Source organism: Leuresthes tenuis, unplaced genomic scaffold (assembly GCF_036924035.1).
Source record: "Leuresthes tenuis unplaced genomic scaffold, fLeuTen1.0.hap1 SCAF_21, whole genome shotgun sequence".
Taxonomy (NCBI): Eukaryota; Metazoa; Chordata; class Actinopteri; order Atheriniformes; family Atherinopsidae; genus Leuresthes; species Leuresthes tenuis.
Window position 1 is genome coordinate 32452091 of NW_027325375.1, and position 27726 is coordinate 32479816.

Genomic DNA, 27726 nt, shown 5'->3' on the forward strand with positions numbered 1-27726 from the left:
TGGCTGATGCCCATAAAGAGGCCAGTTGGTGGGTCCTCTCAGACAGAAGTTCATGCAGCAGCGACAGAGGAGCCTCGACACGGTAAGCTTCAGCCTCACTGTTCAGCAAGGGCGTAACCACGGTTTAGACATCGGGGGGGTCCAAAAAATAATGTGTTGAGTGCATTATCTACAATTCTCTATTTATATATGAAAAATTGGACATTTAGAACATAGTTTAGAGGACTACATTGACCATGTAAGTTCACATCTAAAGGAATAGTGTAATTTCTCCCAGACAGTGACTGCCCCCCCACTTTGTTTTGGTTAGTTGCTTACTGTTTACTGACCTTAAACACCTACCAATTACAGTTATGCTCTTCCAGTAGTTCTGTAGCAAATAGGACAGCTTCCAGTGGAAAACGACCAAATACCCAAAGCATGTTTATGGAAATATTTTAATAAGGACAACTAATGATGTAACAAATTATAGACTTTTCCTTTAACAGAAAATGTGCCGAGGACTTTTAAGTTAATTTCTATTGTGTCAATGTCTCAAAATGTGCATTAACAATGAAAAGTCTAACAGTCTAATGTTATTGAAAGTAAAAACTTGAAAGCTTGAAACTTCAATCTTGATTCTAACTATAAAAAGCAAGTCTGATTATTTGCACTGACTGGAACACGGAGGAGAAATAAACATGGGATGCGTATGTATGTGGAAAAGTGCTACAGCTAAAGGAAAGGCAGCATAGGATTGAGATGGAAAGGTATGAATAAATCACCCAGAAACCTGGAGGCGTCCATCGTTAAGCTCAACTAAGCTCTGGCAGATCTGTTTCCTGTCCAAAGCATCCAATTTTTCTTGGTGCACATGGCGCCGTTGTTCAGCCGGGTCTCATTGTCCTCAGACGTCTGAAGGCGCTGAAACTTCGCTCTGCCTCTGCTGAGGAGGCAGGAACAACCTTCAGCAGCATGATGTGGCACCTCTGGCACCATTTACCGGGAAATGTCTCTACCTCTGAGGAAGTTGGACAAGTGTAGTTGGCCTGGAACATTTTCCCAGTGATGAGTACGTCTCTCAGAAAAAACAGCCAAAGCTTTTGTTTACAGCTGCTGAACAACACTGTGAGTGTAACAGGAACAGAAAGTTCACTCGCAGGTCAAGTCTAAGGAGCGGAAACAAGGCTTTGTTTCAGAGAGTTGGAGCTCCATCAGCCTGGGTTCACATTTATTTTCACACCATGTTTCTGTATTTATCAGACGCTTTTATCCAACTTACAAATGAAGATATAACAGCTTTATAAAAGCTAACAATAAGCTAACAATAAGCTAACAATAAGCTAACAATAAGCTAACAATAAGCTAACAATAAGCTCCATAGAAGGAACCCAGGAGTCCGACTCAGTCAGAGGGGACAGAGCAGAGATAGGGTGCAGGCATAGAAGGAAGAGCAGAAAGATAAAGAGCAGAGATAGAGGGGGGAGGGAAGTTAGCGTTGAGAAGTTAGTGTTTCCTGTCCAAAAGCATCATACAGAGCGCATGGCTGGCGTTCGGACCGTCCATCTGGTGGGGCATAGAGGCTTTAACGATGTAGCTGTTCGATCTGACTTTGCTATAGCGGTGAAGATAGCCTTGAACTTCCCAGATTGAATAAAACTCGTGCACTAACTGCATTGCATCTCTTATAATGGCAGCTTGGGTGATCAGATTTACACAGTGTGGCCCACAAGAACATATACTATGAATTCCTATGAATTCCTCTCTGGGCTGCAAGTTTTTGTCAACAAAGCGCAGACAGAAGGACTCTTGCTCAACTCCTGCTGCATCCTGTGTCCCATCAATTATTAGGGAACTCATGAGTGGATTTCCCGTGTGAATCCGCCTACCATTGTGTTGTTGAAGGACCTCGTTTTGAATTTTGGGCTCATGAAATTGTTGTGCCGCTGAAGCCAGCTTGAAAGTTCTTCATCACCCTTGTACTGAATCAACTGGTGGAAGTTTCCCTCTTTGTTGTCATGCCCCCTAAAAGCATTGCCCTGAAGCTATTCCTGGCCACCTGCTGCTGCTTTTCCAACTGAGAGGAAAGTTGAATATGTTGTGACCGCCGCTGAATGGCAATCGCTGTCTTCATGTTCAGAGAACCTTTGGAGAGCTTTTTTCCAGTTACTGAATCCAGTTTTAATAAAAGCCCCATCAGCCTTACTGGCTGGATATTTGGAACAATAAAAACAAAGCACAGCTTTCAGTGAGGGACTGTAGTGAAGCCATTTGTTTACTGCCTAAACCAACTGTCCTGAAATTTGAGTCTCAATAAAGCGGGTATTGGGCTGGTGTGGGCAGGTACCAAGCTCCTCCTTCTGCTGATCTAAACCACTGCCTCCTCTGCCTGGCTCTGTCTCTCTTTCCCTGTTAGTCCCCTGAAATATATATAAATATAACATGTAGCGTTGGAATAACCAGGGGTTATGGCTAACCCTAACAGTGTTCAGTCTCTGATAGCTCAGGGTTCACAGGGATTCCAGCGGCTCAGAGGAGCACAAACTTCTGGTGTTTTACAGTAAATATGTTAGCAGGGACATGCTAATATGTTTTCCTTACAGTAGAATCCTGTCAGATGAGAAGAGCTGTTCTCAGTGCCCCAGAATGAGCAGTTTTCCTCTTTACAGACACCAAACTAAAAGCCTTCTTTCCTTTGAGGTGAAACATGGTGTGAAAATAAATGTGAACCCAGGCTGATGGAGCTCCAACTCTCTGAAACAAAGCCTTGTTTCCGCTCCTTAGACTTGACCTGCGAGTGAACTTTCTGTTCCTGTTACACTCACAGTGTGGCACACAGGAAGCATTTCTGCTGCAGATGTTGTTCAGCAGCTGTAAACAACAGCTTTTTAACCCAACTTGGCTGTTTTTTCTGCTGCAAACGCTCCACGAAGGCCTGAGAGGTGCTATAAAGGCTGACATGTCTTCCTGTGCCTGAGAGCAGCGGCAGCGATCACCTGCACTCCCCGGCTCCGCCACAGGAGGTCGCCACACAGTCGGCATCATGGTGACGTCCTTAAACAGCCTGTGTTTCAGTTTCCTGTAGATTCAGCTGCTGACCTCAGCCTGTCGGAGGCAGCGTGGAGGAGGTTCCTCTTCAGGTTCCAGGTGGATGTTTCCCTGCAGACGGGCACACCGATGAATCCATGAATGAGATCAGATCCCAGCCTGAGCAGCTGATCAGTTCCTGACTGTTGTTCATCTTCCTGAGCCTGAATCATGGGGAACGGAGGCTCAGTGACTAACAAAACTCCTTATAACTGGACATTTGACAGAGGAAGACGGGTAAGTTTTATCTAATGAGAGCTTCACTTCTGTGTAGAATCATTCATTCATTTCTCTTCCTCTTTCCTAGTTGGGTCAGGACGTTTGTACGCTGTACAGAAACAGCACGAGAGAATACTCTGAAGCGTTACCCTACAAACATAAGCTGTACTTTCGATATGAAGGTCACTCAGACTGGGACCTCCGCAATTGGGGTGATGGTGATTCGTTCACCTTAAGAGAGAGCAGCAACCGGGAATATTTTGAACTGGTGAGCCATTATAATCGCCGGGTAGTGGACCGCTGCCCCCACTTTGGTAAGTCTGAATCAGAAAATAAAGGAACTGATTGCCAGAATATAGCAGGTGGCACCATGGGGTGGCGCTCTGAACTCAAGTAGTAGGATTGTGTTGTAGTTAACAATAACAACATTTATTAAATACAAATCCAATCCGGCCCAACGTAAACTCTGACACATTACAAGCTGTGAATGATCTTGGCCAAAGCCGCTTAAATCACGCAGCACTGCACACAGCAAATTAAGACCAACAAACCCTTTAGTTCACACAAAGTCAGGTTATCTACCCAGAGCACTGCAGAAAGTAAGTGAAACCCAGGCCTCCCTGTCCCCGGCCACTACCTCCAGCTCTTCCGGGGGGACCCCGAGGCGTTCCCAGGCCATAGTCTCTCCAATGTGTCCTGGGTCTTCCCCGGGTCTCCTCCCAGTGGGACGGGCCCAGAACACCTCCCCAGGGAGGCTTCCAGGGGGCATCCTAACCAGATGCCACCTCATCTGACTCCTCTCAATGCGGAGGAGCAGCGGTTCTACTCCGAGCCCCTCCCGGATCACTGAGCTTCTCACCCTATCTCTAAGGGAGGCCCAGACACCCTGCAGAGGAAACCCATTTCGGGGGTATTTTACCAACCTGGTTTCTGGCTCCAGGAGGTCAGTTGAGGGGGATTTTCGTGGACACAAGGCCGATTTTTGAGCACTTTTCGCCGGGGAAATTGAACCAGGGAAACCGCTACCACTAGCACCAACTGGGCACACTTGTCCCCAAGACAAGTGTGCCCAGTTGGAGCTTGACTAACGGAGGTAAATTGAGGCGGATTTTCGCGGACAAAAGGCCGATTTTAACGAAATTTTAACGAGGTGCCTTACCAGTGCCTGGCTCCAGTATGTCAGTTCAGGGGGATTTTCGTTGACACAAGGCCGATTTTAAAGCACTTTTCTCGGAGTAAATAGAACCAGGAAGCCACCCCAAGTGTGGAGAGGTGGAGCCTGACTCCCGGAGGTCCGTGGGTGGCGTCCTCTGGTGGCCACATGGCCGATTGTCAAGCACTGTTCTCCGGGAGAATATGCAAATTTGTGCCCTGGCTCCTGGAGTCAGTAATGTCCAAAGCACCATGAAACTCCAGGGGCTCTTATGGGACTGTGTGCCCGAGCAGTAGTGCTTAATTGTGGCTGAGTTTACCCAGAAACGGACCCCATTTCCCCATAATAAAGAATGTAACTTTGGGAACCCTTTAAATGAAAAAAGTGTACAAAATTAAATAGAAGCAACTTTTGGATACTTTTCGATCTACAAAAAGTGTCCGAAAGTGAAGGAAATTTTTAAAAAGGGGCCAAAAATGGACGAATCCAATATTGGACACTTTTTCAACATTTTAAAGTGTCCTAAAATGCACCATGTAAACCAATGGTGCATTTTCGGACACTTTCCTAATAGAAAAGGTGTGCCGAATTGGACCAGTTTTAGCGGATGGTCCAATTTGGCAGCCTTTTTCTGTTAGGAAAGTGTGCCAAAGTGGATGCTCGAAAAACTTTTACCTGGTGACGGTAAATGGTAAAGGGGGCCCAAACTGGATTTGATGATATTGTGCCCCAGACATCCGGAGGAGCAGCGGTTCTACTCCGAGCCCCTCCCGGATGACTGAGCTTCTCACCCGGCGGCTGTAGCTCAGGAGGAAGATCGGTGGTTCGACTCTGGCTTCCCCAGGATACATGTCGGAGTGTCCTTGGGCAAGACACTGAACTCCACGTTGCAGTGTATCATTGGGGGAATGAATGTGTGTGAATGATTGACTTAAGACGTGCTGTGTGAATGGGGTGAATGCGGCATGTAGTAAAGCGCTTTGAGTGGTCAGTTAGACTAGAAAAGCGCTATACAAGTCCATTTACCCTATCTCTAAGGGAGGCCCAGACACCCTGCGGAGGAAACCCATTTCAGCCGCTTGTATCTGCGATCTTGTTCTTTCGGTCTCTACCCACAGCTCGGGACCATCGGTGAGGATGGGAACGTAGACTGATCAGTAAACAGAGAGCTTAACCTTCTGGCTCAGCTCCTTCTTCACAGACGGGTCGGTGCAGCAACACTGCAGACGCTGCACCGATCCGCCGTCAATCTCCCGCTCCATTCGTGAACAAGACCCAGAGATACTGGAACTCCTCCACTTGGGGAAGGATCTCATTCCCGACCCAGAGATTCACCTCTTTTTAAAATATGCAACCGCTATAGGTTTCTGTATTCAGCAGACTTACAAAGCGATTCAAAGCGACTTACAAATCAAGATATAACAAGCTATACAAAAAGCTAACAATATATATGAAAAATCATCACAGAAACATCTTTACCCGATCCCAAAGAAATGGGAACACACTGCTGTGGTAACAACAGGAAACTGTCTGGCAAAGTGCCGCTTCCCCTTTTATTGGGGCACAGCCTTGAGTTCAAAGGCCACCCCATGGTGCCATCTGCTACAAGTATATAAATGTTTTATCTCTTTTTTACTTCGGATGAGTAAAATCTATGGTGTGGAATGACAGAAATATCCCCCAAAAAATAAGAACATATAAAAGGATTAGCTTCCTCTCTCTGAGCAGCCACACTTTAGCAGAAGCTTTGGAAAATATGTCCAGTTTTACTTTAATCTTTTCATTTACAAATGATTTTTTCTATACTTTTACAGATTGTGTCATTAAAATATAGAAACATTTGTACATGTTTCTGATGGTCTGACTGACACATGAATACATGAGATGTTGTAAATGTGAACCTGTCCAGCATCATGGCAGCAGAATTTTAATCTGAAAACCTTTTATGCCGAACAGATTTGCTTTGCCAAGGGAAGCTTTATGAATGTAAAGCTCCCCTTGATGCCCATCAACTGCTTATTCATTTAGTTTTGTTACAATACTTAAGGCAAGGCACTACAGGTGAATAGGGTAACATTTTAAAATAATAGATATCACCATGAAACTTCCTCAGTTGATTACTTACTCAAGTTTTTAAAATTTGTATGTTTAATTATGCAAATTATGCATTATCTCATTAAATATGCACAAATTTGCATATATTTCCAGTAGACAGAGCTGAACATATGATAAAGCCAGGTACAAAATTATTTTTTCATTTTGTTTACACACCAGATGAAAAGAAAATTACAAAAGGATTTCAAGAGATCTGCTTTCATTACCTAGGAAATAAAATATAATGTCAATAGCCTTAAAAACATCAATTTCGGCCATATTTTTTTATTATAATGTCACATAAATCAGGCCAGGAATGGTTTCTTAAGAAATCCTTCTGTAAATATCTTCAGAATACCGCTAAGTGTATAGCTGGAAAGTTTGGTGTCAGTAGGTGCAACATAGGCTGAGATATTGATACTGGAAATATACAAAAAAATTATTTTGAGATAACGGCATTTAAAGATTTAAATAGGGGAATTTAATACATTTGTATTGGAAACAATTGCTCAAAAACAGAGTAAATGTTCAGGCCCTCAGTAATAACTAAAGGCAGTTTACGGTCAGATGTGCTGCTTCCCGATGGTTCATCGGCTAATCTAATAGATTTTCTTTTATTGCATCTTGCAAAGGACAATTGTTGCTTTCTTTTCTTTGAAAGTTGCGGTGTTCGTGGGAATTTTCGGAGATTCCGCGAAAGCTTCACACGGAAGAGTCTGGTGATGCTTCTGAGCGAATCACGTTAGCAGAAACGAGCAGTAGCCAATGAGAGTTTGTCATTAGCTATAAATCCACCTGTAGACATTCACGATTGGTGGCTGATAGAAAGGAAGTGCAATTATTTGGGTTACATATCATTGTGCAGGAGAGTCAGAGCTTTACAACGATACCATGACAGACTTCAGTAAACAGACGAAGCACGGCACAGCGCGTTGGAATGCTAACTTCTTGGTAAATTCGGGTGAAACTTACTGCAGCGAGTAAACACCGACCTCGACAGGCCCCAATACCTAAAAAATATCCCATTTCTGCTGCATTCCTTTTGAGCACATTATTCTCGATCGGAGAATAATAAGCGTCCAACACAATAGTAATATGTGGCCCCTGCCTTTGGCATTGGCACCCATAAAAAATACGAGACATAACTACTTGTATAGGTAGTTTATTTAAGTTTAAACATATTACCGTCACAAAAATAAATAAATGAACTAATGGCCAAGACCGCAGACGTTACTCTCGAATGATAAGCTAACTGTAGCTTTCATAGCTTGCATACGACTTTGTCTCGAGGTCCACAATTTTTCCATCAACCGACCAAAATCCGAAGTATTTCCAGACAGGCCTTTTAATATTTTTGGGGGGTAAAATCACTTTCTCTGCACCTGCGGTCGGGTTGGGCTCTGAACTCTCTGCCATCTTCAGGTAAGTCAGCTTTCATCAGTGACGCCCAGTCGCAGAGCAGGCTGCACGGATGTGTGTTTTTCCACATTCGAATATTCATTTTCACCTCTGAATATCTGTTTTTAAAACCTATGTGTAAAAATATATTCAAATTTAGAATATTCTTTAACAGCCCTAGTTTGCATACACCTTGGCGCAACATCGAAGCAACAACAACAATAGTAATGGACTTTGCATTTGTACAGCTGCTGCTTCTGGCTTTACGCTGCTTCATTGGGATCAGAAAACGGCAGATCCAATATGTTTGTGTTGATCGACAGGTTTTGACAGAATTAAACAGCAAATTTTAGTTTGTTACATTCTTTTTACAGGAAGAATTGAAGAAGAAAAACAAGAAGAGAAGAGACGCCAACAGGAGGAGCAACGCAAGAGAGAAGAAGAAAGACAGAGGAAGATCCAAGAGCAGATTGAAGAGGAGAAACAACGAGAGAGACGTAGAAGAGAGGAGCAATGCAGGAGAGAAGAAGAAGAGAAGAGGCGCCAGGCGGAGCTCGAGCGCATGAGGAGGATTCAAGAGCAGATTGAGCAGCAGAGACTAGAACAGGAACGACTAGAACAGGAAAGACTAGAACAGGAAAGACTAGAACGGCAAAGACTAAAACGGCAAAGACTAGAACAGGAAAGACTAAAACGGCAAAGACTAGAACAGGAAAGACTAGAACGGCAAAGACTAGAACAGGAAAGACTAGAACAGGAAAGACTAGAACGGCAAAGACTAAAACGGCAAAGACTAGAACGGCAAAGACTAAAACAGGAAAGACTAGAACAGGAAAGACTAGAAGAGGAAAGACTAGAAGAGGAAAGACTAGAACAGGAAAGACTAGAACAGGAAAGACTAGAACAGGAAAGACTAGAACGGCAAAGACTAAAACGGCAAAGACTAGAACGGCAAAGACTAAAACAGGAAAGACTAGAACAGGAAAGACTAGAAGAGGAAAGACTAGAACAGGAAAGACTAGAACAGGAAAGACAAGAACAGGAAAGACTAGAACGGCAAAGACTAAAACGGCAAAGACTAGAACAGGAAAGACTAAAACGGCAAAGACTAGAACAGGAAAGACTAGAACGGCAAAGACTAGAACAGGAAAGACTAGAACAGGAAAGACTAGAACAGGAAAGACTAGAACGGCAAAGACTAGAACGGCAAAGACTAGAACAGGAAAGACTAGAACAGGAAAGACTAGAACAGGAAAGACTAGAACAGGAAAGACTAGAACAGGAAAGACTGAAGCAGATTGAGGAGGAGAATGAGGCCTCCAGAAGAAAGCTCTCCCAAGCTAAGGAAAGGCTTCAGGAGCTGCAGTATCTCAAAGCACGAGGGCTACACCAGCAGCACAGCCAAGTTCTGCACCAGATCGTGGAAGACCATGCAGCTCACATAGAGAGGGATGAGGTTGGTTTTAACTGGGGATTCCTGGGAAAATCATTTTCATATTTACATTGAGTTGTTGAGGAGACTCTATCCAAAGATCTGCTTCAGTGGGGGAAGAAATACAGGTCTGCACATTAAGAGCTAAATCATTTAAAATGGATTTAAATACAGAGTACAATTAAAGATGGTGAAGGGTACATGTGATGTTAGGATGTTAGAGGTGTCACTGTTGGGTATCATCTGCATAGCAGTGATTCAAGTAGCAATACGAATGTATGACAAAGCCAAGGAGGTGGTGTATGCTGCACAGGGAAAGGATCCTGGAAGAGAACCTCGGGGCATGGGATATGAACCTTTGCCCTGACGGTCTGAAAGAATGTCCATGAGCCATGTTTCAAACTAACCGTGTGCCTGAGATGTCCTTCTTACAGAGAACTGGCAGGAAGATCGTTTGATTTCATGTCAAAATTGGAGAGATCTGACAAAACGTGAAGGAGTCAGCTGCAGCTCAACTGATTTTAGGAGCAAATCTCAGACAACACAGTTGTTTCAGTGGAGTCAGTCCAAGAGTCAGTATCACAGTCATACAAGGAGGATGTTCTGTGAGAGGACAGAAATATACACACAGAAATATGGGGCTGGATAGTGTAGTGGTATCATTGCCACCTTCCATGTAGGGGATCTGGGTTCAAATCCCCTGCATGAAAGGTATTACCTCCAGTAGGGTCCTTAGGCAAGGCCCCCCCTTACCCTACCTGCCTACCTGTAAGTCGCTTTGGATGAAAGCGTCTGCTAAATGCATAAACAGAAACAGCTAAACTAGTCAATAGTTCTCAGCCTGACTTTACCCAAGCCTCCTTGAATGCAGTTGGAAATGTGCCCAAGGCCAGTGAAGTAGTCATCAGATGTATCCGAGGAAGTTTCATTCTCCATGTAAAGACTTCCTATTTAACTAACTTTTTACGGGGTCCCAGGTCTCTTGTAGGGATGTTGGTTTGGTGGAGAAATTCTGCATGTATTTTTGCTCATAATTTAATCGAGTCTTTTCATCTCTTTTAATGCAGCTGGGTGACGTGGAGGAGAAGTTTAAAGAACTTTTGACAAAGTACCAAATCACAGAGAATGAAAATGTAAAGACCGACCTGGAAGACAGGATGAAGACTCTCCAAAATGAGCTGATATTAAATCATTTCAGAGAACACGAGATCCCCATTTGGACACAGTGGGCTTTGGACCAGGCAACTGGATATGTGGAGCTGTCTCTGACTGAGAGGTTCGGTGTTCTGGAGGCGGTGGTGAAGGTTACAGTGGAGGGTGACTCAGATTTTGAGGATGGACAAGACAAGAAGATTGAATTCCTCCTGAGTTTGCAAGATCAGCTTCATGTTACCAATCCAACATTGGCCAGAAAAGTGTTAATAAATGTTCTTCACATGAATTCACAGCTGCCCAAAGCAGGGAAGGAGATCCTCAGTCAAATCCTGTTCAATAACATCTGGACACCAAAAGAAATCAAGCTTTTCATGGGAATGTCCCGAAGCATAGATCAGGACCAAGTCACACAGATCCTCCACAAAGTGTGCACCTACAGGCTGAGCTGCCTCCTGGCTCTCTCTGCACTGAATCACAGAGATCCTGCAGCCTACATGCAAGACTGCGTATCGTCTGAGTCCGACAAAGATGGGGACGCCCTCTTGAGTGAAATGCTGGACAAGAACTACCCAGAGCACATCCTGTCCCAGCTGGGAGATATTCTGGGATATGTTGAAGAGGAACTGCCCAAACAGAGGGGAGTGAACATTACTGCAAAGATGATTGACAAATGGAAAAGAATGATAGTTTCACTTGATTTTGCTAAGCCTAACACCGATACTCTGAAGAAAGTCCTGATTGTGCTGTGCATAGCTGTAAAGAAATGTACCACATTCACCACTGCGGGAGGTGAAAAGGTCCAAGGCTACTTCCCCAGACTGACTCAGCTGGCATCGTTGCTTTTACTGCTGCTGCCACAGTTTCAGGATAAAAAAGGTTGTCTCCTGGAAATTGGAACTGGAGAAGGAAAGACTTGTATTTTAGCCATGTTTGCGACGATCCAGGCAACGCGAGGCACAGCGGTGGACATCGTGACAAGCTCTCCTTTGCTTGCAATTCGTGATCAAGAAGAGTGGGAAAATCTTTATGCCATGTTTGGTGTGACATCGTCCCCTGTGCCTCCACCACATCAGAACAAAAGCTCTTTTGAGAATCAGGATAAACTGCTTGAGAAGGCGTATGAGAAGCAAGTGGTTTACGGGACCGTCAGCACGTTTGCAGCAGATATACTGAGACAAGAGTTTGAGAAGAAAACTACTCGAGGGCGGAGGAAGTTTGAGTGTGTGATTGTGGATGAAGTGGACTACATGACGCTGGACAGTGGAGTTCAAGTGACCTTCCTGTCACACCAATCCAGCAGCTTGAGGCACGTGGAACAAGTCCTGTCAAGCATCTGGGCCATGATGTCCGCCTGCCGCCCAATAGAGATGTTTGAAACTGGGGAGGTCCAGTGGGCAACCAGGATCCAACACTTTCACAAGACTATGAAGCAAGCTGCGATGGGTTCAGAATCTGAGGATTTTTCAGAAAATGACATACTGACGCTGGGTACCAAGCTGGGGTTTTATCCACAGGAGGACATGGATGAACTGAACAAAGCACAGAGTCAAACTCAAACGGAGAAGGACGGCTCTGAGGACGACAGGTGGAAGGCCACTGAAAACATCATGGCCAAGATTGGACCTAAAGAGCAGTACGAGTTGCTCAGGGAACTTCAGAGAACAGCAGATGACAGCGTGGCTGTAGACTGTTACTCACTCGTCAATAACAAAGCCAAACTGTACAGGAAGGAAAGCTCTCACAGAGATCCTGATGTCAGCATGCTTCTACTACAGAGTGGTCGGGCCTGTGAAATCATGGCTGAGAAATCCCTCATTGAGGCAACTGTTGACAAATTAAAATCTCGCATTAAATATTCCAGCGAATGTTCTTTACAGTCACAGAAGGAATCTGAGCGGTTTATTGTGATTCCGTCTTTCTTGAAGGAATACGTTGGGAACCAGTTGACAGTTTTTGCTGAGAATGCCTTAAAAGCCATCAGAATGACTCCAGGAAGAGAGTACATGATTGACAAGTCCGCTGAAGCTGACACAGCTGGTTCCAGTGGGGCTGAGAATCATCAGTATGATGCCATAATTCCAGTGGACTTTCAGGCCAGTGGAGTGCTGGAGAAAAACAAGCGCTGGGGGGACGGCCTGCAACAGTTCCTGGAGATGAAGCACCAGCTGGCAGTTTCACAGCTGTCCAACGTGACGAATTACATGTCGAATGTTCACTTCTTTAAGAGGTACCTCAGTGGGCAAGGCATTTATGGTGTCTCTGGGACACTAGGGAGCGAAGCTGAGAAAGCATTTCTAGAACGGCAATATAAAACAGCGTGTTATGTCATTCCAGCTCACCGCCATAAAAAGCTTGTAGAGCTGCCAGCAGTTCAGGTGAGAGGAGGAAATACTGAGTGGATCCAGGTGATCTGTGACACTGCATGGAGAGCAGCAGACAGGGGGCAGGTTGTCCTGGTCATTTCTGAGGATGTCAAGACTGCAGATGAGCTGAAGACTCAAATGGAAGGCCAAGAAAGATCCCCTGACCAGATCACCATGTACACAATCAGCGCAAAGCACAACATCGAGAGACAGTCGTTCGGCCAGGGAAACATCATCATTGCTACCAACCTGGGAGGCCGTGGGACGGACATACATGTTCAGCAGGCAGTAAACGAGCGAGGAGGACTCTTTGTGCTTCTCACGTACTTCCCTGGAAGTCAGCGTGTGGAGAGACAGGTCTTTGGGCGCACTGCCCGGAAAGGAAACCCAGGTATGGTGCAGATGGTGCTCAACCAGCGCCATCTCGTACCAGCATACCAAGGCCATTCAGTGGAAACCATGAGACAGCTCAGAGAGCACTACGAGGTCAGCCGTTTAGATGGCATGGAGCGAAATGAGCTGATTGAAATTGAGTCAAAGGAAGATCTGTTCTCCAGGTTTTGTAAATTTCTCTGTGACTTTGACAAGAATTACACACAAACGGAGAGGAGTGACCTCACGTCAATGAGGCTAAAAGATGTTCCACAGTGTTTTAAAGTCCATCGTAAAAAGTTTGATTATCAAACTGCACTCAATGCTTTGAAAGAATCGTGGGCTTTGTGGCTCATCTTCCATGAAGAGCACATCGGTGAGCGTGATATCACCACACTGAGAGAAGACCTCGTGAAAGACTTAAAGAAGACTGCTGAGCTCCTCCTGAAGGGGAGAAGCAGCAATTTCTATGACTACATCGAACTGGCGAAAAGCAGAACCGCCATGCACCAAATCAACAAAAAGGAAAGTGACTACGGAGCTTTACGCTATTGGCAGAGTGCTGCAGAGTGTGATCCTTTCTACAGTGCTGTGGCGCTTTATAACCAGGCTTACATCACAGTCAACCTGAGGCAGAAGAACTACATAACTGAGGCAAAGAGGTTATTGGAGGAAGCAACGACGGCAGTGGATGTATATCTGTCAGAAACAACCAACACAATGATGTTTTGTAACTTCTCAGTGACCAAAGACTTTGCACCCCACCACAAAGACAGCAACCTGCAGAGCCAGATGAAAGCCAGGATGAGTGTCTTCAAAGCCTGGAAAGGATACATTGAAAGTGCCTTGAAAACTCTCGAACAGATTCAAAAAAGCAAAGGTGAGGCAATAACAGAGGATTCCAGTGTCTACAGTCTATCAAGAGACCAAGATCCCATCACCACTAAGGAACTGATGGTGCTCCATGAGTTTGGCCTCTGCATGGTGTTCGAGGTTAAAAAGAAGCCGGAGTTCTCCCTTGATGCTCTGATTTGTTTTTGTCTTGGTGTTCTGCAGGTAGCAGCAGGTGTTCTTGTTTGTACTTTGTCATGTGGCAGCGGCAGTCAGTTTGGACTTGGACTGATCAGTGAGGGAGTGTCTGACATGATTCATGGGATCAAAGGCATGATACAGGGGAGCTTTGACTGGGCCGAGTGGGCGATATCCAAAGCTATCAGCATCGGAGTGTCTCTGGTCTTTGGTGGATTCAGCAGACTGAAGAAAGCTGTGAGTGCTGTGGGTCGAGGGACAAAAGGCCTGGTCACCGGGGCTAAGACTTGCTCTGCCATCACGGTTAAACAGTGTTTCAAACATGCAGCAAAGTACACTGGTCAGGAACTGGTGAAGCAAGGATGTGTCACAGCTCTAAACTATGCCGTTGACAAGGGAATGGAGGCTTTTTTCAAAAATGTTCTGAGAACTGCCTTCAAGGACAAAGTGTTTTTATTGATAAGAGCTAATGTTCGCTTGGATACGGTTCTCACAGACTTCATTTGCTCAGGAATACCAAAGACTGCCATAAAACAAGGGCTTGATGACTTCAGAATCGCCAGGGGATGTGAGGAAGAGATGCTTCAGTCAGTGAATATGATGACAACATGCATTATTCCTGACCTCATGGTGGATTGTACCATGGTTATGAAGGTTCTTGATAGACTTTCAGAGGCCTGTGGAGCTATAACACAACATGTAGAGAAACAGAAGGGGTTGCAGGTGGCCATGAAGTGTTTGGAGTCGGCTAAATACATCACACTTTGTACACAAATACAGAATTCCTTTCCCACAGAGGACGTCATCAATAACACCTTTATCCCTCAGTTGTTGCAAACCATGAATGATCTACCACATGAAAAATACGACCAGGATGGAAGGCACCAGTTAGCAGATGTGGCACGTCTTAAAAAAGAGCTCATCAACATCATATCAGAAAGCGTTTCCAACTCATTTGTCGAGGCTTGTTCCAGGCACATGACCTCCTTCATGACCAGAGCCTGCATGACTAAGATAAACAACGCTGCTGGCAGTGCTGTCGGCAATTTACTTGGTAGGACTGATACCCAAAGTTTCTTTGACAACCAGCTGTATAAGCACCATGTAAACAAGGCCATCCAAGGCCCATGTAAGTCCCTATCAGAGGCTGAAAGGAATGACTTGGACTGTTATATTGAGGAGATCTCTGATGTTAACCGGCCTGCTACAGCTTTGGACATCCATGTCCTCACCCAAAGTGACTCTCTTCAAGGAAAGGGCATCAGAGTGATGGTGGTGGACAAACACGGGAACAGACTTTCAGAGGATTATTATCCAGGAAAGGACAGTTCTGCAGGTGATATCGTGCTTCAGCTGAAGAAAGATCGAGAAACTCCACAACAGTGAGTAACACTTACGTTTTTTTACCCAAGCACCGAAAGTGGTGCCACGGCCTGTTTGATTTATAGTGTTGGTTATTCTTCTTCTCCCCATTGAATCAAAATGTTCAATTGATATAGATTACACATAATTATTATTATTATTATTATTATTATTATTATTGTTATTATTGTTATTATTATTATTATTATGTGTAATCCACAAGGCACCAAACATACCCGGATCTCTACTACGAAACAAGTAGAACATATTGTGGTTATTTTCAGGTTATCTAAATGTATACATCTCCCTTAGCAGTGCTGCGATGCTCATTTATCACAGTCAACTTTGGTTTTCCAAGGGCACTTTCACACCAGGATAGTCCGGGGGACTCTGGGTCGATTGGGCTTGCAATGCTGAAATTTCACACCTTCATTTTGTTCAGTTTACTTTAACACAGCACTTTTTAAAGGGGACCGAACCGCCTGGATATCATGCAGTTACAATAGCATGTGCTAGTCATGTGGGGTCCATGAGACACCTGGAGTATGGGGGTGTTCATGTAATCATATCATCAGACCTGTGTCTATGTCTTGGATACTTAAGTGAAGAGAGGAGCAGAGCTGTCAACTTATCACTTCATGGTGAGTTGGATCAGGCGGCAGGAGAGGGTGCCGGAAAGGCTCAGTGCATCCAAGCATTTAGTGAGTGTGGTTGGAACATTTGGCCCAGTCCAGCAGATCCTCAGCTCCCATCTCTGGGAGAGCCTCTCCTTCAATCTAAAGGAAACAAGGGTCATTATATATAACTGAGCCTTGTTTGGGGCATCCATTGCTGAGGGAGTATGGAAATGTGGACGTAAGATGATAGATAGATAGATGCAAGCCCAGAACCTAATGGTGGACACCTGAGGTGAAGGAAGCTGTCGGGCTGAATAAGGATGCGTACAGAACTTGGTTAGGTTACAATACTCAGTCAGTGGGTTTAATGAGGGCCATCGGATCGGATTAATGGCTAAATTACAATAAGACTGAGTTATTCAGCTCATGTAGACGCCTTAATCTGACTATAATCGGATCGGGTTACTTGTGATTGGGTTAAGACCCGAGATAACTCGATCCAAACGTGCACTGAAAGAAACAAGGCGATGGAGAACGTTGTGCATCGTCTGTTCCATAACCAGCTCATCACAGATGGAGAGGGACGCAGCTTCATCTCGCTCTGCGTTCGCCATCTTTCTGAATGCCTGAGTTTGTTGTTGTTGGCGGTGAAGACGTCAACAGGAAGTGGCTCTATTAGCGATAGCTGAAATGGGGACAGCGCCACCTATGGTACCGGGGTATGACACGCTTTGTGCCAGTGATTCCATTCATTCACCGCCATATATCCAAGGAAAATTACCCTCAGATAAGGAGCAGGACCCAACTGTAGCTGTGATCCAGTTAATCTCAGCATGTGGACCCACTGAGTGATAGCTGACAGGCCAAGAGTTATGCTGCAAAGGTCGTTCCATCCATTTATTATCTTACGCTTATTCGAGGTCGGGTCACGGAGGCAACAGGTCCAGAATAAAAACCAGGCATCCCTCTATCCAATGACACTCTCCAGGTCCTCCTGGGGAACCCTAAGTGTTTCTAGGATAGATGGGATATAAAATCCCTCCAGTGAGATCTAGGTCTGCCCTGGGGCCTTCTCCCAGTTGGACATGCCTGAAATGCTACCAGGAGGCATCCTAACCAGAGGAACCACCTCAGCCGACTCCTTTCTATGTGGAGGAGCAGCGGCTCTACTCCGAGCTCCCCCCGGATGGTGGGGCTCCCCCCCCCCGGATGGTGGAGCTCCTCCTGCCCCTGATGGTGGAGCTCCTCCCCCTGGATGGTGGAGCTCCCCCCCCCCGGATGGTGGAGCTCCCCCCCCCCCCCCGGATGGTGGAGCTCCCCCCCCCCCCGGATGGTGGAGCTCCTGCCCCTGATGGTGGAGCTCCTCCCCCCGGATGGTGGAGCTCCCCCCCCCCCCCGGATGGTGGAGCTCCTCCCCCCGGATGGTGGAGCTCCCCCCCCCCCCGGATGGTGGAGCTCCCCCCCCCCCCCGGATGGTGGAGCTCCTGCCCCTGATGGTGGAGCTCCTCCCCCTGGATGGTGGAGCTCCCCCCCCCCCCGGATGGTGGAGCTCCCCCCCCCCCCCGGATGGTGGAGCTCCTGCCCCTGATGGTGGAGCTCCTCCCTCCTGATGGTGGAGCTCCTCCCCCCTGATGGTGGAGCTCCTCCCCCCGAATGGTGGAGCTCCTCCCCCTGGATGGTGGAGCTCCTCCCCTGGATGGTGGAGCTCCCCCCCCGGATGGGGAGCTCCTCCCCCCGGATGGTGGAGCTCCTCCCCTGGATGATGGAGCTCCTCCCTCTGTATGATGGAGCTCCTCCCCCCCGGATGGTGGAGCTCCTCCCCCCGGATGGTGGAGCTCCTCCCCCCGGATGATGGAGCTCCTCCCTCCGGATGGTGGAGCTCCTCCCCCCGGATGGTGGAGCTCCTCCCTCCTGATGGTGGAGCTCCTCCCCTATCTCTAAGGCTGAGCCCCGCCCCCCTCTGAAGGAAACTCATTTCAGCCGCTTGTATCCAGCTCCTCCTTCTTTGGGTCAGAACCCAGATCTGTGAGCTCAGGTGAGGGTTGGAACAAAGATGGAGCAGGAACCTGAAAGCTTCTCCTTCAGGCTCAGCTTCACCAAACGGACCGGAGCAGCGCCCTCATTACTGCTGACGAATAGTGATCCCATTTTTAAAAAAGGGCATCATAGGTTTCATTCCAACTATAGAGGGGTGTACACTTCTCAGCCTCCCTGTGAAAGTTCATTCCAGAATCCAGCAGACTGTCAGATTGTCACTTCTAATTTCTTGGTGCAGCCAAGGACCGAAGGATTTTCTGTTTTGTCAGCCTCGGGTTGGTTCGCTGTTTTTTGGTGGATGATATGGTCATATTAGCTTTATTGAACCAACCTTCAGCAGCCAATACGGTTATTTTCAGGAGGGGCTCAGAGTAGTCGCCTCACTGCACCAAAAAGAGCCAGTTGAGGTGGTTCATGCATCCCATCTTCCTTCTTCTTGGCCGAGAAGACCTTGGGGCAGACCCTAGACCTGCTGGAGAAACAACATCTCAGCCGGCTTGAAACAGCTCCGTGTCCCCAGTCTGCAGGAGGAGGCCGGAGAGAGGGAGGGAACCGTTGCCCCTATGACCCGGATAATGAACAGAACATTGATAGATGAAGGAGGGATGTTTACAGTTGTGGTTTCCTGGAAGGGAAACATGTTTTCCTGTCAGCTGTACTGAAACATCCCTGGTACCAGGTGTATATTATATCGGGGCACTGAACATTTCTACAAGTTTCCATTTGTGTTTGTTTTCTGTTTGCAGGACAGAAGGATTCCTCCCAAAGCTCACCAAACGGATCAGGGGTGAACTGAGCCCCTACAGTGGACACTTTGAAATTGTGAGACGAGATGGTTCTGTGGTTCCGGTGTATTCAGAGGGTCAGAACTGCCTGTATCATGCTGTTGCCCAGGCAACCCGTAGGAACTCAGCTGACCTGAAACGGGAGGCGGTGATCCTTCGTACCGAAGTCAAAGACTCTGTGAGTTCTACACTTAATATGAGTGAAATGTTAAGGTTTCTTTATTTGTACCAATAATTCTTCAAGAAATAACACATTTGAAATCTGAAAGAAACATGGCTTGATTGCTTTTTTGTGCCCATCTCTCAAAAACATTCAAACACTCACAAGTACAAACAGGCTACAAACAGAGGCATCCGAACTGTTTAATGTAAGGAAGAGCTGTGTTTTAGGACAAATGCCTGTCATAAAAAGACAAGCTACTGTACTGTATCCTGTCATGTTTCAGTCTTACAGTTGGAAGCACCTAATCTTTTATCGTCTCTCAGCTCCAACAGGACAAGTCCAGATATGCAGCGGTTCTGAAGCTGCAGAGAGGTTATGAGGAAGCAAACAAGTCTCCTGTAAAATATACCATCGCTGGAGGAGGAAGGAAGACACAACATGAGGCCAAAGAACTGTTTAAAGACAGACTGAACATGTCCAAGATGGAAGATTTACCTGAAAAAGATCTCTCTATTATCAAAACCTACAATCTTGGTCTGATTGGAAAGTTTATCGAGTAAATTCTTTTTTATTGAGCAACATTTTATGTGTTAAACATACAGCTATTTCCAATACTTCGCACACCATAAACTTATCGTGTCAATGCTGTTTTCTCCAAAGTGTAAAAGGGGTCCGGAAGGCAAATGGATCTCCAAACATCAACAGCGAGAACAACAACAGCTCCCCTGTGAATGCAGACCACATCCCACCTATAAATACCTTTCAGAAGGCTCAGAAAATGCTGGACAGGCCCGAGAACACAGTCCTGAAAGAAAAGCTGAGAAAGGATCATGCAGGACTTTATTCAATGATTGATGGAAAAGGAAACCGTGGGCTGTGCAGAGAGGTTCTTACACAACACCACAAACTGGCCCTGACCACGGGCAACAGCAGGGAGTCCGATAAAGTCAGGTAAGAGTGATCCTCTCCTGGGCTGAACTGAAATGTTCTCTCTCTGAAAAGGTTCTTTTCTCGCTGTTTCCAGGACAAAGCTCGCTGAAGTTCTTCTGAGTGGAGATGAAGTTAAACTGATGAAGATGTCGATGATTGTGGCCAATCCAGAGATGTCCCAGTCTCTCAGAAGGGATGCAGGTGTGTTAAGAAGGGATTTAAAGTTGCTGATATGCTCTGCAGACACCAGGGTACACAGTGAACACGGTAAATGCTGCTAAGTACAAGGAATAAGGTACGAAGAGATGAAGGCAGCAGCTCTGGGAATCAGGCCTCGATGGGGAACACCTGAACCGAGAGGTGCGACAACTAAAGAAACTATGGGAGGCAAATGAAACCCTAAAGAGGCAACTGGTGAATGTTTGTTCTCCAGTAAAGCTGTGAAACCGTCCGTATTTCTGATGGAAGCCTTTGGATAAATGGAATGACTCTTCACAACAGAAAAGAGTGGAAATCTTGGGGCTACAGTATCACAGTCTGAGCTGAAAGGACATCTATACGGAACACATGTTGATGGAGAAAGGAACATTCAGACAGGTATTTCATCAGCTGGACCACCAAATGAGCAGCCGCAGAAACAGATGAGGGAGCCCTCCAAAGTGGAGCTTCTCTATACAAAAGCTTTGGATACAAACTGTGAGTCGATAGCTGGACAAGTCCTACACCAGACCATCATGGATACCATGTACCATGGTGAGGCAGCACAGAGCCCCCAGAGGCTGAAGAGGAAGGACCCAGCTGGGGGGATGCTGCACCTTAGAAGATGGCTGCTCAGTGACTCTATGGGAGAAGACCATCTCCTCATCATATCCTGCATCAACACTGATATTTATAGGTTTTGTTTGATAGATCTACCTCACTTGTTTTTAGTTGTTATTGAATATTTACAAATTGTTTCCCAAACTCATTACATCTTCATCCAGATAAAAAGATGTTTTAGTGATCATCAGTAACACTCCCAACCGTGAGGTCATGATGTTTAACATCTGTCAGGGTGATGGCAACAAGAGGTTCATTCGACATGAAACTAATTCTGCTTTCTCTGAACTCTCCAGGTATCACTCGATGCAACAAAGGACCTGATATTTTGTCCAGAGAAGCGACCAGGGAGTACCACAGAATTGGAGACCACCTGTTGGTGAATGAATACCACAAGATGGGAGTCATAAACAGAGGGGCAGCAGAAAGTCTTCTGCAGTGGCATGAAGTCCAACTCTACTCCAAGAATTCAGCAGAATATCACGAACTCTTGGATGTGCTGAGACCAAAACGATTATGAAAACAACTAAACACGCCTGCCAATTAAAAATGAATGGGTAGAAGTTAAACCCAACACCCCTGACCATTAAAAATGAATGGGTAAGGGTGAAACCCAACACCCCTGACCATTAAAAATGAATGGGTAAGGGTGAAACCCAACACCCCTGACCATTAAAAATGAATGGATAGGAGTTAAACCAACATGCCTGTCCATTAGAAATGAATTGGTAGGAGTTAAACCCAGCATGCCTGTCCATTAGAAATGAATTGGTAGGAGTTAAACCCAGCACGCCTGCCAATTAAAAATGAATGGATAGAAGTTACACCTAGCATGCCTAACCATTAGAAATGAATTGGTAGGAGTTAAACCCAGCACGCCTGTCCATTAAAAATGAATGGGTAAGGGTGAAACCCAACACCCCTGACCATTAAAAATGAATGGGTAGGAGTTAAACCCAACACCCCTCACCATTAAAAATGAATGGGTAAGGGTGAAACCCAACACCCCTGACCATTAAAAATGAATGGGTAGGAGTTAAACCTAACACCCCTGACCATTAAAAATTAATGGGTAAGGGTGAAACCCAACACCCCTGACCATTAAAAATGAATGGGTAAGGGTGAAACCCAACACGCCTGTCCATTAAAAATGAATGGGTAAGGGTGAAACCCAACACCCCTGACCATTAAAAATGAATTGGTAGGAGTTAAACCCAGCACGCCTGCCAATTAAAAATGAATGGATAGGAGTTAAACCTAGCATGCCTGTCCATTACAAATGAATTGGTAGGAGTTAAACCCAACACGCCTGACCATTAAAAATGAATGGATAGGAGTTAAACCCAACACGTCTGTCCATTAAAAATTAATGGGTAGGAGTTAAACTCAACACGCCTGACAATTAAAAATGAATGGGTAGGAGTTAAACCCAATACGCCTCTCCATTAAAAATGAATGGGTAGGAGTTAAACTCAACACGCCTGTCCATTAGAAATGAATGGGTAGGAGTTAAACCCAACACGCCTGACCATTAAAAATGAATGGGTAGGAGTTAAACCCAACACGCCTGACCATTAAAAATGAATGGGTAGGAGTTAAACTCAACACGCATGTCCATTAAAAATGAATGGGTGAGGGTGAAACCCAACAAGCCTGACCATTAAAAATGAATGGGTAGGAGTTGAATTCAACACGCCTGTCCATTAAAAATGAATGGGTAGGAGTTAAACTCAACACGCATGTCCATTAAAAATGAATGGGTAGGAGTTAAACCCAACACGCCTGTCCATTAAAAATGAATGGGTAGGAGTTAAACTCAACATGCATGTCCATTAAAAATGAATGGGTAGGAGTTAAACCCAACACGCCTGTCCATTAAAAATGAATGGGTAGGAGTTAAACTCAACACGCCTGACCATTAAAAATGAATGGATAGGAGTTAAACTCAACACGCCTGACCATTAAAAATGAATGGGTAGGAGTTAAACCCAGCACGCCTGTCCATTGAAAATGAATGGATAGGAGTTAAACTCAACACGCCTGCCAATTAAAAATAAATGGGTAGGAGTTAAACCTAGCATGCCTATCCATTAGAAATTAATTGGTAGGAGTTAAACCCAGCATGCCTGTCCATTAGAAATGAATGGATAGGAGTTAAACCCAGCACGCCTGTCCATTAAAAATGAAAGGATAGGAGTTAAACTCAACACGCCTGTCCATTAAAAATGAATGGGTAGGAGTTAAACTCAACACGCCTGACCATTAAAATGAATGGGTAGGAGTTAAACTCAACACGCCTGACCATTAAAAATGAATGGATAGGAGTTAAACTCAACACGCCTGACCATTAAAAATGAATGGGTAGGAGTTAAACTCATCACGCCTGACCATTAAAAATGAATGGGTAGGAGTTAAACCCCACATACCTGTCCATTAAAAATGAATGGGTAGGAGTTAAACCCAACACGTCTGTCCATTAAAAATGAATGTATAGGAGGCAAACCCAACACGTCTGTCCATTAAAAATGAATGGATAGGAGTTAAACCCAACACGTCTGTCCATTAAAAATTAATGGGTAGGAGTTAAACTCAACACACCTGACAATTAAAAATGAATGGGTAGGAGTTAAACCCAATAAGCCTCTCCATTAAAAATTAATGGGTAGGAGTTAAACTCAACACGCATGTCCATTAAAAATGAATGGGTAGGAGTTAAACCCAACACGCCTGACCATTAAAAATGAATGGATAAGGGTGAAACCCAACACGCCTGACCATTAAAAATGAATGGATAAGGGTGAAACCCAACACGCCTGACCATTAAAATGAATGGATAGGAGTTAAACCCAATACGCCTCTCCATTAAAAATGAATGGGTAGGAGTTAAACTCAACACGCCTGTCCATTAAAAATTAATGGGTAGGAGTTAAACTCAACACGCCTGACAATTAAAAATGAATGGGTAGGAGTTAAACCCAATACGCCTCTCCATTAAAAATGAATGGGTAGGAGTTAAACTCAACACGCATGTCCATTAAAAATGAATGGATAGGAGTTAAACTCAACACGCCTGACCATTAAAAATGAATGGGTAGGAGTTAAACTCATCACGCCTGACCATTAAAAATGAATGGGTAGGAGTTAAACCCCACATACCTGTCCATTAAAAATGAATGGGTAGGAGTTAAACCCAACACGTCTGTCCATTAAAAATGAATGTATAGGAGGCAAACCCAACACGTCTGTCCATTAAAAATGAATGGATAGGAGTTAAACCCAACACGTCTGTCCATTAAAAATTAATGGGTAGGAGTTAAACTCAACACACCTGACAATTAAAAATGAATGGGTAGGAGTTAAACCCAATAAGCCTCTCCATTAAAAATTAATGGGTAGGAGTTAAACTCAACACGCATGTCCATTAAAAATGAATGGGTAGGAGTTAAACCCAACACGCCTGACCATTAAAAATGAATGGATAAGGGTGAAACCCAACACGCCTGACCATTAAAAATGAATGGATAAGGGTGAAACCCAACACGCCTGACCATTAAAATGAATGGATAGGAGTTAAACCCCACATACCTGACAATTAAAAATGAATGGGTAGGAGTTAAACCCAATAAGCCTCTCCATTAAAAATTAATGGGTAGGAGTTAAACTCAACACGCATTTTCATTAAAAATGAATGGGTAGGAGTTAAACCCAACACGTCTGTCCATTAAAAATGAATGGATAGGAGTTAAACCCCACATACCTGCCAATTAAAAATGAATGGGTAGGAGTTAAACCCAACACGTCTGTCCATTAAAAATGAATGGGTAGGAGTTAAACCCAACACGCCTGACCATTAAAAATGAATGGATAAGGGTGAAACCCAACACGCCTGACCATTAAAATGAATGGATAGGAGTTAAACCCCACATACCTGCCAATTAAAAATGAATGGGTAGGAGTTGAATTCAACACGCCTGTCCATTAAAAATGAATGGGTAGGAGTTAAACCCAACACGTCTGTCCATTAAAAATGAATGGGTAGGAGTTAAACTCAACACGCCTGACCATTAAAAATAAATGGATAGGAGTTAAACCCAATAAGCTTGTCCATTAAAAATGAATGGTAGGAGTTAAACTCAACACCCCTGACCATTAAAAATGAATGGATAGGAGTTAAACCCCACATACCTGCCAATTAAATATGAATGGGTAGGAGTTGAATTCAACACGCCTGTCCATTAAAAATGAATGGGTAGGAGTTAAACCCAACACGTCTGTCCATTAAAAATGAATGGGTAGGAGTTAAACTCAACACGCCTGACCATTAAAATAAATGGATAGGAGTTAAACCCAATAAGCTTGTCCATTAAAAATGAATGGGTAGGAGTTAAAGTCAACACCCCTGACCATTAAAAATGAATGGATAGGAGTTAAACCCAATAAGCCTGTCCATTAAAAATGAATGGGTAGGAGTTAAACCCAACACCCCTGTCCATTAAAAATTAATGGGTATGGGTTAAACCCCACATACCTGCCAATTAAAAATGAATGGGTAGGAGTTAAACTCAACACGTCTGTCCATTAAAAATGAATGGGTAGGAGTTAAACTCAACACGCCTGACCATTAAAAATGAATGGGTAGGAGTTAAACTCAACACGTCTGTCCTTTAAAAATGAATGGGTAGGAGTTAAACTCAACACGCCTGACCATTAAAAATAAATGGATAGGAGTTAAACCCAATAAGCTTGTCCATTAAAAATGAATGGGTAGGAGTTAAAGTCAACACCCCTGACCATTAAAAATGAATGGATAGGAGTTAAACCCAATAAGCCTGTCCATTAAAAATGAATGGGTAGGAGTTAAACCCAACACCCCTGTCCATTAAAAATTAATGGGTATGGGTTAAACCCCACATACCTGCCAATTAAAAATGAATGGGTAGGAGTTAAACTCAACACGTCTGTCCATTAAAAATGAATGGGTAGGAGTTAAACTCAACACGCCTGACCATTAAAAATGAATGGGTAGGAGTTAAACTCAACACGCCTGTCCATTAAAAATGAATGGGTATGGGTTAAACCCCACATACCTGCCAATTAAAAATGAATGGGTAGGAGTTAAACCCAACACCCCTGTCCATTAAAAATGAATGGGTAGGAGTTAAACCCAACACCCCTGCCAATTAAAAATGAATGGGTAGGAGTTAAACCCAACACCCCTGTCCATTAAAAATGAATGGGTAGGAGTTCAAATGGGTTTGACACGGTGTTTAAAAGTTTAAACACTCAGATACAGATTCTGGTTGGATGTATGGCAACCAGTATGAGCCAAAAGTCAAAGTAAGCTTTTTTAACGCTACATCAGTAATATCCGCTTTATTCTTTGTATTTTATATTTTATTCCTTCTTTATGCAGCGTATTCATCATTAAAAGGTTTTTTCTGCTTCTTTAGACGAATGAAATGAGTTTCTTCAGGTTTATCGCAGTCTGTACACTGGTTTAAGTTATATAAATAAATAAATGAACCGCCGCTGCTGTAAAATCTACTAGTTTCTGTGTATTTTTTGCTGCTTTTTTCACCGTATTTTTACGGTGAAGTTGCCGGTATCTTAATGTACGTTTCTGGGTTTTTGACAGGGTAGAAAGTTCCATCTCAGCAGCCAATCAGAGACCTGAAAGTTTCCATGAGTCAGATCAGAAAGCTCAGAATCAGATTTCACTCCAGGAGAAGAAGAACATCTGTCCCTGAACGCTTCTCAGACCGAAGAAGGAAGATTACGGCAGAAGCAGGCGTCACTTTTACAGCTTTGATCGCTTATTTGATCAGAGCCAATCAGAGCAGAGCAGACGGAGCAGCACCCAGGAGACTGTTGTTATTTTACTCTGGAATCCGTGTGGCTCACAGATTTAATCGAGCTCGTAGCTTTGAGGATTTCAGCTGCAGCACATCAGTCAAGTTGATGCTAGATGTTAAAGTTGATGTCAGAAAAAGCTCAGAAGTTCTCAGAAACAGTATTCTGTTATAACAGAGTCCAAAATAAAGTTAAAGCAGGGTGCAATTATTTATCCAACACTGAAAACAGGCCAAACCTGGGCAGGGAGAAAGCCTCGTTGTCTCTGGGCTTCACCTTTTATTAGCTGGGTGGCCCCTCCTGATCCTGTCCACTGATTATTTATCCCCCCCCCCCAAACTAGGCTGAGGAGCCAGGCTGCGGGAAAATAAACTGTTTCAGGACGTCTGCAGGCTGGAAACTACAGACATGACCAGCAGAACGTCACGTTAGGAACCTGCTGGAGGTTTTCCTGCAAAAAGCAGGAATCAGCAGCATCATATACTGCTGCTGACGGATATATGTAGAAAGACCGTAAAATTAACGTCTTTCTACTGTTACTGAAAGTTACGGCTTTGTGCTGTAAATGGAAAATACAGTGACTATTTAGTTTGTATAATTTAGTTTGTATAATTTATACATTTTACAAAAAAAACTGGACCTAAAGTGATCTAAAGTGAGTTTTCTTGAGATACTTATTGATTCCACCTTCAAGCTTTTTCTGTTCTCAGGTCAATCAATCATCACCCGTCTGCTCCTTGACTAGAGAGAATGATTTCCACATATGATAAGTAACTAATGTATCCGTGGGTTATCGACCCTTCTATGCACTAAAGGTTTGCTCTTGGCACAGACTGCACCCTGCTCTAAAAGCAGATCCACAGTTCCAGTTATAGCTCATCG

The 27726-nt window shown here is 44.5% G+C and overlaps 1 protein-coding gene across 1 annotated transcript; it reads left to right on the top strand.

The window, feature by feature from the left end:
- Positions 1-26523, top strand: LOC140279917 (uncharacterized). Its single transcript, XM_072375142.1, has 10 exons — positions 1-82; positions 3055-3303; positions 3374-3599; positions 8305-9386; positions 10430-15663; positions 19044-19260; positions 19569-19801; positions 19906-20196; positions 20270-20376; positions 21291-26523. The coding sequence occupies exons 2-10, from the start codon at positions 3238-3240 to the stop codon at positions 21512-21514; spliced, it is 7680 nt and encodes a 2559-aa protein (XP_072231243.1). The 5' UTR covers positions 1-82; positions 3055-3237; the 3' UTR covers positions 21515-26523.
- The last annotated feature ends 1203 nt before the right edge of the window (positions 26524-27726 follow it).

Coding starts and splice junctions, on each gene's coding strand:
- LOC140279917 (XM_072375142.1), top strand. CDS start 3,238: ATGGGGAACGGAGGCTCAGTGACTAACAAAACTCCTTATAACTGGACA. Junction 9,387..10,429: donor CTCACATAGAGAGGGATGAG/GTTGGTTTTAAC, acceptor CTTTTAATGCAG/CTGGGTGACGTGGAGGAGAA. Junction 20,377..21,290: donor GTCTCTCAGAAGGGATGCAG/GTGTGTTAAGAA, acceptor TGAACTCTCCAG/GTATCACTCGATGCAACAAA.